This window comes from Tachysurus fulvidraco, chromosome 21 (genome assembly GCF_022655615.1).
Source record: "Tachysurus fulvidraco isolate hzauxx_2018 chromosome 21, HZAU_PFXX_2.0, whole genome shotgun sequence".
NCBI lineage: Eukaryota > Metazoa > Chordata > Actinopteri > Siluriformes > Bagridae > Tachysurus > Tachysurus fulvidraco.
The window spans coordinates 21,342,056-21,352,055 of record NC_062538.1 but is presented as its reverse complement, the minus strand read 5'-3'; the positions used below and the strand labels follow the sequence as shown (position 1 = coordinate 21,352,055).

Below are 10,000 nucleotides of genomic sequence, written 5' to 3'. Positions count from 1 at the left end.
AGACCGATGTGCTTTCCATTTGCTCATTAAAAACAGAAAAACACAACAAGCGAACAGAGAAATCGTACAAACATCCCATCAGCCATATGCTTTAGAGAATAAAAATGTCTTTAGCCTGGACTTAAAAATATTAAGTTCAGAAGTTTGTCTAACGGACAGTGGCAAGGTGTTACAGTGCCTGGGGGCAACAGTACAGAAAGTGCGATCTGCCCTGCATTTAAGCCTGGGGTACGGCACTGGGGGAACGGCCCTGGGGCACGGCACTAGGGGAACGGCACTGGGGCAACAGCACTGGGGGAACGGCCCTGGGGCACGGCACTCGGGCAACAGCACTGGGGGAACGGCACTGGGGCACGGCATTGGGGGTACGGCACTGGGGGAACAGCCCTGGGGCACGGCACAAGGGGAACAGCACTGGGGCACGGCACTAGGGGAATGGCACTGGGGGAACGGCACTGGGGGAACGGCACTGGGGGAACGGCACTGGGGGAATGGCCCTGGGGCACGGCACTGGGGCAACAGCACTGGGGGTATGGCACTGGGGGAACGGCACTGGCGCACGGCACTAGGGGAACGACACTGGGGCACGGCACTGGGGGAACAGCACTGGAGTACGGCACTAGGGGAACGGCACTGGGGGCACGACACTAGGGGCACGACACTGGGTTGTTGATCGGAGGATCGGGGTTCAAGGCCCAGCACAGCCAATCTGCCACTGCTGGGCCCTTGAGCAAGGCCCTCAACCCTCCCTGCTCCAGGGGCACTGTATCATAACTGCCCCTGCACTCTGACCCCATTCTCCTCACTTAGGGTATGTGAAAAAAAGAATTCCACTGTGCTGTAATGTATATGTGGCAAATAAAGGCTTCTATGCCCCGTCCTTTCACGCCTTTCATGAAAATCCGTTTATGAATAAATACAAATTTCAACGAGTGAATTTTTTGTTCCTGGAGCCGGTTGTTTATTCAGCAGATGTTCACAGCTCTGAGCCTCACACACAACCCGCACGGTTCCGGGCTTCCTTGGCAGCACACGAGAAGTCCGACTCTCCAGCCGATAAGACGGACGAGGTTTTATTTTTCCAGCTGCCACTCAAGGACAAACTTAATGTCGATCTCAGGGTGAACAAGGTCACATCCCCTCGCTTCTACACACCCGTCTGCTAAACCCTCCTCGCTCCTCTACGGTACGTTGTGCTTTCCAGGAACATAGAATTATTTTTTGTTTCAGAGAATTAGGGAGTGATAAAGAAGAAAAGGAACCAAGCTTCATGCCAAGAGGACATCTGTGGGAGGTTCAGGCAGATCTGGCAGCTTAATATAGCAGAGGAATGAAGTCCAGGTGGCTTTTAATACGGAAGGTTTGAACTATTTCTGTAAAGATCCTGATCGATCGCCCGCAGCACGTTTTTAGTGCTGTTACACAAAATGTATCGACAGACGAGACAAATTCTGCTGCTTTACCTGGTTAAAGAATGTCTCAGGAATCATGTGTGTTATTGTCACCAGAAAACTTTATTTAATCCGGTCAGGGATTTGTCACTAAAGACCCTCGTGTTCCTTTAGAAAACTGTTAAAATTCATATTTACATGAAGACTGACAAAGAATCTGCAATGATTTCTCTCCAAACACACACACACACACATGCACACACACACACACACATATGCACACACACACACACTAAAATATTCCATCAATGCTCTAAGTCACAGAGACACACTGATTCATTAACATGTTTATTGTGTGTGTGTGTTGCTATAGACAATGAACTAGTCACATGTGAACATGCCTGTTAGTGAAAGCTAGCAATGTGTGTGTGTGTGTGTGTATGTGTGTGTGCTCCACGATGTCAGCTGAGTTTTCCGGCCCTCATGTGTACACTATCGTGCAGTCCCTGCTCGATGAGCTTGATGTCCTCCATGTCGTCCTTTATCACACTGATCAGGTGACTCAGACCCTCCTGCTGCTGCTTCAGATGCTGTGCACAAAGAAATAAGGGATTAAAGCACATGCAGTCTCACACACACACACACACACACACACACATACACACTCTCTCTCTCTCTCTCTCACACACAGTCTCTCTAACACACAGTCTTTAACTCACACACGCACGGCCTCTTACACGCACGGCCTCTTACACGCACGGCCTCTTACACGCACGGCCTCTTACACGCACGGCCTCTTACACGCACGGCCTCTTACACGCACGGCCTCTTACACGCACGGCCTCTTACACGCACGGCCTCTTACACGCACGGCCTCTTACACGCACGGCCTCTTACACGCACGGCCTCTTACACGCACGGCCTCTTACACGCGCGCACACACACACACACACACACACACTGAGGCCTTTCCATTAGTAAAATGATTACTATATCTAATTAACTCAATGGGTTCCACATAAACTCTGTAGACGTGTTGTAGCTCCTACCTGCTTGATCTCCCGGAGCAGGTCGGTGTCGACCATGTACCGCTCCTCCGCTCGCACCGCACCGTAGTGATTCTGCATCCGGATCTGCGACATCAGCTCGTTCAGCCGGCCCTGAATCGACCAAACCACAAACCAAGCTGTCACGCCAACGCCTCTAAAGGACTCGGCGAGTCTCACCTCATGTCCTCACTCGCAGTCTCACCTTAAACTGTGTGGGAGCGTTGAGCTCAGACTGAATGGTGTCCAGCTGCACACGGAGATGCTCTTCGTCCACCTGGATGGCGTAGCCGCTCTTCCGCTGGATTTCCTGTTTGATTAGCACCTACACACACACACACACTCTAGATTACATTCGTTTCATGTCTTTCTCCATGTATACTGTGGAAGATCCTCATTTCTGATTGCAATTGGTCTGTTGTTTACTTTAAAGTGTAAGGTGAGGTGTGTGTACCTGCAGAACTCTGTGTGACAGGTCCATCAGCTTCCTCTTGTACTGAGCGATCTTGGCCACGGTGGTGGCCTGGTTCTTCTGAAGCTCACTGATGTCTGTGGCGATGATCTGCACACGAGAGACGTGAACAGGAGATTTAATCGGATGTGTATCCGCCCCTGTGTGTCGGTAAAGATGTGGAGCTGCAGTAATATCGTGGCCTAATGATTAGAGAGTCTGACTCCTAACCCTAAGGTTGTGGGTTCGAGTCTCGGCGGGGGGCGATACCACGACTGAGGTGCCCTTGAGCAAAGCACCGAACCCCCCCAACTGCTCCCCGGGCGCCGCAGCATAAATGGCTGCCCACTGCTCCAGGTGTGTTCTCACGATGTGTGTGTGTGTGTGTGCACTTTGGATGGGTTAAACACAGAGAACGAATTCTGAGTGCACGTCACTCCTAATGTTAAAGACGGTCCTGAGCTCGTCCGAGGAATCCGCAGCCTTCTGTAACGCTCTCCATTACCCAGAAGACAACAGCTCCCTTTCTGAGTCTGGTTCCTCAGAGCTTCTCTCTCGTTAGGGTGTTAAAACGTCCCGACAGCGGCAGATAATCTCACTGACAAACTCTAACCTAACCTTAACATGTTCGTACGTTGTGGATGGCGGAGAGCATCTGCTCGTGTTAGGACTCACGTCTACTCTGGTCTGGTGCTGTTTAGTCATCTGTTCTTGAATCTTCAGCCTGCGCAGCAGCTCCTTAAACCCGACCATGGGCACCGGGATGAGTCTGGGGGAAAAAGCGCGAAGTTAGACGAGGCGCCGAGCTGATAGCAAGGACCAGGAGATCAGCACAAACACACACACACACGACGGTGCGTCGGATATCGGAGAGGAAACATTTGAGACGAACCTGTAAAAAAAACTAGATTTGGAACTAGAAATGTTTTTTATTTTATATCCATGTTTATAGCTCAGAACATTTGAAGTGTGTTTGTGTTCAAAGCTGCAGCACTGATACGGGTTCTGATGGAGAGGATGAGGATGAAGAAACCTACTTCTCAGGGTCAGGATTGTCCACTTTAGCCTGCTCCCATATGATTGGATCGACACCTGGAGGGAAACAAAACCCCAGAAATGTTAAGACACAGGATTGAATTGAAACGAAATAAAACCGTTCATTTAAAATCCTGGTGATGAGACGAAGGCCAGGAGACACGAGCATGAGCAAGCTTCCACCTCTATAAAGAGTCTGACATGGTCTGGCTGATCTACTTCACCTGGGAAAAAGGTGAGGTGTAATATGTGTGTGTGTGGGTGTGTGTGTGTGTGTGTGGGGGGGGGGGTTAAAGTCTGTAGCTGGCATACAGATGTGCAAGTGGTGTTTACCTGCAGGGGTGGGGGGGCATTTTGCTGATATACAGATGTGTAAGTGGTGTTTACCTGCGGGGTGTGTGTGTGTGTTAAAGTGTGTTGCTGATACACAGATGTGTAAGTGGTGTTTACCTGTGGGGGTTGGGTGGTGGTTTAAAGCGTGTTGCTGATATACAGATGTGTAAGTGGTGTTTACCTGCGAGGTGTGTGTGTGTGTGTGTGTGTTTGAAAGCGTGTTGCTGATATACAGATGTGTAAGTGGTGTTTACCTGCGGGGTGTGTGTGTGTGTGTTGCTGATACACAGATGTGTAAGTGGTGTTTACCTGCGGTGTGTGTGTGTGTGTGTGTGTGTGTTGCTGATACACAGATGTGTAAGTGGTGTTTACCTGCGGTGTGTGTGTGTTTGAAAGCGTGTTGCTGATATACAGATGTGTAAGTGGTGTTTACCTGCGGGGTGTGTGTGTGTGTGTGTGTGTGTTTGAAAGCGTGTTGCTGATATACAGATGTGTAAGTGGTGTTTACCTGCGGGGTGTGTGTGTGTGTGTGTGTGTGTGTGTGTGTTTGAAAGCGTGTTGCTGATATACAGATGTGTAAGTGGTGTTTACCTGCGGGGTGTGTGTGTGTGTGTTGCTGATACACAGATGTGTAAGTGGTGTTTACCTGCGGTGTGTGTGTGTGTGTGTGAGTGTGTTGCTGATACACAGATGTGTAGGTGGTGTTTACCTGCGGTGTGTGTGTGTTTGAAAGCGTGTTGCTGATATACAGATGTGTAAGTGGTGTTTACCTGCGAGGTGTGTGTGTGTGTGTGTTAAGGCGTGTTGCTGATATACAGATGTGTAAGTGGTGTTTACCTGCGGGGTGTGTGTGTGTGTGTGTGTGTGTTGCTGATACACAGATGTGTAAGTGGTGTTTACCTGCGGGGTGTGTGTGTGTGTGTGTGTGTGTTGCTGATACACAGATGTGTAAGTGGTGTTTACCTGCGGGGTGTGTGTGTGTGTGTGTGTGTTGCTGATACACAGATGTGTAAGTGGTGTTTACCTGCGGTGTGTGTGTGTTTGAAAGCGTGTTGCTGATATACAGATGTGTAAGTGGTGTTTACCTGCGAGGTGTGTGTGTGTGTGTTAAGGCGTGTTGCTGATATACAGATGTGTAAGTGGTGTTTACCTGCGGTGTGTGTGTGTGTGTGTGTTTGAAAGCGTGTTGCTGATATACAGATGTGTAAGTGGTGTTTACCTGCGGGGTGTGTGTGTGTGTGTGTTTGAAAGCGTGTTGCTGATATACAGATGTGTAAGTGGTGTTTACCTGCGGGGTGTGTGTGTGTGTGTTGCTGATACACAGATGTGTAAGTGGTGTTTACCTGCGGTGTGTGTGTGTTGCTGATATACAGATGTGTAAGTGGTGTTTACCTGCGGGGTGTGTGTGTGCGTGTTGCTGATACACAGATGTGTAAGTGGTGTTTACCTGCGGTGTGTGTGTGTGTGTGTGTGTTGCTGATACACAGATGTGTAAGTGGTGTTTACCTGCGGTGTGTGTGTGTGTTTGAAAGCGTGTTGCTGATATACAGATGTGTAAGTGGTGTTTACCTGCGAGGTGTGTGTGTGTGTGTTAAGGCGTGTTGCTGATATACAGATGTGTAAGTGGTGTTTACCTGCGAGGTGTGTGTGTGTGTGTTAAGGCGTGTTGCTGATATACAGATGTGTAAGTGGTGTTTACCTGCGAGGTGTGTGTGTGTGTGTGTGTTAAGGCGTGTTGCTGATATACAGATGTGTAAGTGGTGTTTACCTGCGAGGTGTGTGTGTGTGTGTTAAGGCGTGTTGCTGATATACAGATGTGTAAGTGGTGTTTACCTGCGAGGTGTGTGTGTGTGTGTGTGTTAAGGCGTGTTGCTGATATACAGATGTGTAAGTGGTGTTTACCTGCGAGGTGTGTGTGTGTGTGTGTGTGTGTGTTAAGGCGTGTTGCTGATATACAGATGTGTAAGTGGTGTTTACCTGCGAGGTGTGTGTGTGTGTGTGTGTTAAGGCGTGTTGCTGATATACAGATGTGTAAGTGGTGTTTACCTGCGAGGTGTGTGTGTGTGTGTGTGTGTGTGTTAAGGCGTGTTGCTGATATACAGATGTGTAAGTGGTGTTTACCTGCAGGAGGATTCTGCAGCACCTGTTTGAGCTGCGCGGGAGACAGGGCGGTCCGAGGGACGCTCATTAACACCCCGAGCTGCTGCAGTTGGCTCTTAATGTTGATCTGCTCCACGTAGCTGAAGAGCGTGGAGGCAGGAACCCGTTTGGACGTGCCGTTGGGCGAGCGCTCCACCACGTAGATTATAACCTCGGTCCTGCACACAGATCGATCACGCTGTTTAAGCTTTTATCATAATCCTTATTATTAACGTACACATCTGTAATGATCCTTATCGTCCTCCTCAGGCCGCCTGCTAGCGGTTCATATACGTAAAAGTGCACGTTCTGGGAAACGAATCAGTGTCGTGATGCGGAGATGAATCAGAATGAATCGCATGAATCATCTAAAATGAATTTGATTCATTTATACGTTTATTATGGGACTCCTTCCATAATAATGTGGTTATTAACGAACCTGGAAGTCTCTAGAAATCAGGTGTTAATAATAATCAGGTGTTAATAATGGAGTAGAAAGCAGGTGAAGCTGAGAGGGAAGTGTGATGGACACTGACTGGTCATCGGGCAGAGCTTTAACTCCCTCTACGTTCACGGCGAGCGTCGGGTTTCCACCCAGGACTTTGTGCAGAGACTCGACCAGATGCTGCTGTTGACTGCGAATGTCCACCTCCTTCTTATTGACAGCCAGAGCTACCAGGCCGTCCTCGTCCTTACTGCTGGGGATGCAACTGAAACCCACCGCCTGAAACACACACACGCACAAGCTGGGTGTTATTACATCATTAAAAAAACAGCCAATCAGGCGCCGTTATGCAAATGAGGGCAACAAATCAATCAATTTTTAATCGAACAATTTAGGACATAAATCTACATCCAGTAGACGTGTTGTGTGTCGATGTGAGGCCACACCCCCCCTTGTTCACACAGATCCTTCACCCCTGAGTCCTTCACCTTGAATCTGCAGAAAGGGTTCTCCTGGGTGAAGTCCACGGGTGGGATGTTGTTGTTAAAGTAGCCCTTGCCTGTGCCCCAGAAAGCCTGCAGCTGGTTCCATTTGGCCAGGATGGCGTCGCGCTCGTCGTTCAACAACGTGGGTGCGGAGAGGGCACTGGCCGTGTTGATGAGATGATTAGACTGCGCTGGAGCTTGGGCCTGCTGGCCGAACAGCCCTCCTGTAACACACACACACACATTTTGTTGTGCTGCGTTTATGATGCGTTCTGAATTAAACGCATCGAGAAGCTGAGACCGGTCATCATCTCACCCTGCTGCTGCTGTGTGGACTGGAGGTTGAAGCCCCCAAAGCCGAGACCTCCGCCTCCCAACGTCGCCCCGAAGCCCGTCCCGGGACCGGTCCCTGTTCCCAGACCTGACGAAAACCCGAAGCCTTTGTTCTGGGTGTTTCCGAACAGCCCACCGCCTGCCAGCAAGACAACAGAACAACATTGTGTACATCAGTCTGTAGATTTGAACACACGGTGCCATCTAGTGGTGGTAAAGCAGCAGCTCATGGTAGAAAACAACAACAACAAAACAATAAATAAATAAACAAACACACAAATAAATAAGTCGTCACCTGTGTTAGCCGGGTTGGAGAAGCTGAACGTAGAGCCGGCAGAAGCCGATGTGGTGGTGGTACCAAAACCTCCAAACGCACCTGAACACAAACAAGACCGTGAACGGAAAACTGACGGAACATTCGAGGCGGCCGGGATGGAGATGAGATCCGAGGTGTGACAACAACCAGACGTTTTTTTTTTCAGACGCTTCATGAGTAATGATGAGTGTTGAGAAAGCACAAAGCTCGACTAGCGCCACCAAGGAGATTTTTATCAGAGTCGAGCGACATGACCGTTTCATATCAACGTCTCGATTCGTTTTCTTTTTCTCACGGAGCACCAGGATCACAGGGATCTTTCACGGTTATTTTCTTAATTATTAAATAAAAACGGCAGGAGGAAATCTCGGCCGAGGCTGAGAGATATGACGGGAGTCTAAATCGTGGTATTTTGCATCACGTCGCTCGTGTCATTTATCCGTATGCAAATTTCGTACGGCGGTTTGTTACTAAACTTCTACATAGCGGAGGTAGAGACGTCTGAATATCGTGACATGATATTTTTAGTCATATCGCACCACCCTCGATCCTCATGAAGACCAGAAAAAGCTCATTTATAAGGTCCTGCAGTTTGTCTGCCATCCCTGAGATCTATAATCTATGAGGGATAAAAAAGAATCTGCTTCACGTTGGTTGCATTTTTAACCTAAAGCAAAAAAACAAACAAACAAACAAACAAAACAAAACAAATCTATTGTGATTAAAAAGCTACACATTTTGCAAGCAAGCAAACACACGATGAGGATGATGATGGTGAGGAGTGAGGAACAACATTTACGGCTCTGGAGAGGGAGTCTACCTGCACCGCTGAGGCTATTTCCAAAATTAAACACCGTGGCGGTGGTGGGCGGAGCCCCGAAGCTCCCCGCGTTAAAGTTAACCGCCGCTGGGTTAGTGTTTAACCCCCCGAAACTAAAACCCCCAGCGTTGGTGCTCACTGTCCCCAAACCCCCAAATCCTGACCACATCGGAGGGAAAGGCATGAGGAGAAAAAGAGAGAGAGTGAGAGAGACAGAGAGAGAGAATAACTGTTAGTCAAGAGCGTTAGGAGAGATACTAGAATATGGAATACTAAAGACATGTACATCAAAGTGTGTGTGTGTGTGTGTGTGTGTGTTTTGATAAACGAGACGTCGATTTAACTGTAAACAGAGCTCCAAAATTCAGCCGGATCGTCCTGAGGATGTAGAAACCTCTGTAAATATTTATCATGATTCTATACCAGATTTTCTTCCTGATCAATCAACTGTGATCATTTTGTTTATGTTCAAGTGTGAAAGAGAGAGAGAGAGAGAGAGAGAGAGAGAGAGAGAGAGAGAGAGAGAGGAAGGAAACAAACCAGCGGTCGTGGAGCCGAATCCGAACCCCGTGGAAGGCGTGGTGGTGGTGGTCGCCCCGAAAGCCGGGGCAGAGAGACCTGAAACACGGACGACGGTTATTAACTTTTGATGTTTGTGACAAAGAAAAACCTCAAAATACCTTCGATTCTGTAAATCAAAGGAAACAAACAAACAAACAAATAAATAAAGTAGAGAGAGAAGAAAGCTTGGGTTGGGGAAAAGAGCAGCTTTATGAAGATGAGCGTTTCCATGCAGCAGTTATTTGGACCTGAACGCATGGACACATGAACTTACTACCAAATCCGGATGAGGCGGTAGTTGTGGTGGTACCGGTACCAAAGCCAAAAGTTGTGGACGCTGTTGTTTTGGCACTGAATGAACCGAATGAAAACCCAGACGAGCCTTTATCACAACAAACAAGACATCGGAGACAGACGTGAGGAGGAGGGGGATGACCAGGGATCTCCAGAAAATCATTCACCATGCTGATCTCTCTCTCTCTCACACACACACACTCGCACCACAACACACACACACACCACAACACTACACACACACGCACCACACACACGTGTCCATGCAACGTCATGGGTTGGGATTTAAAGTTAAATATGTGAAGATTTTGAACCGTATGTTTAATTCTTTAACATCTTTATTCAACACCT

The 10,000-nt window shown here is 48.5% G+C and overlaps 1 protein-coding gene across 5 annotated transcripts in view; it reads right to left on the bottom strand.

Annotated features, from left to right (window-relative positions):
• Window positions 1–1,493: 1,493 nt before the first annotated feature.
• Window positions 1,494–10,000, bottom strand: part of nup54 (nucleoporin 54) — a 9,576-nt gene continuing 1,069 nt past the window's right edge. The window contains exons 2-15 of one of the 5 annotated variants that reach the window (XM_047805369.1): window positions 9,630–9,737; window positions 9,335–9,412; window positions 8,795–8,953; window positions 7,954–8,034; window positions 7,642–7,797; window positions 7,329–7,549; window positions 6,932–7,119; window positions 6,378–6,574; window positions 3,926–3,980; window positions 3,564–3,657; window positions 2,892–2,999; window positions 2,643–2,762; window positions 2,441–2,551; window positions 1,494–1,981 (exon numbers count right to left, since the gene is read on the bottom strand). In XM_047805369.1, the coding sequence (XP_047661325.1) occupies window positions 1,853–1,981; window positions 2,441–2,551; window positions 2,643–2,762; window positions 2,892–2,999; window positions 3,564–3,657; window positions 3,926–3,980; window positions 6,378–6,574; window positions 6,932–7,119; window positions 7,329–7,549; window positions 7,642–7,797; window positions 7,954–8,034; window positions 8,795–8,953; window positions 9,335–9,412; window positions 9,630–9,737 (1,805 nt within the window). In that variant the 3' untranslated portion in view covers window positions 1,494–1,852. The remainder of the gene's footprint in view (window positions 1,982–2,440; window positions 2,552–2,642; window positions 2,763–2,891; window positions 3,000–3,563; window positions 3,658–3,925; window positions 3,981–6,377; window positions 6,575–6,931; window positions 7,120–7,328; window positions 7,550–7,641; window positions 7,798–7,953; window positions 8,035–8,794; window positions 8,954–9,334; window positions 9,413–9,629; window positions 9,738–10,000) is intronic. The other 4 variants (XM_047805371.1, XM_047805370.1, XM_047805372.1 and 1 more) reach the window with 4 other exon arrangements.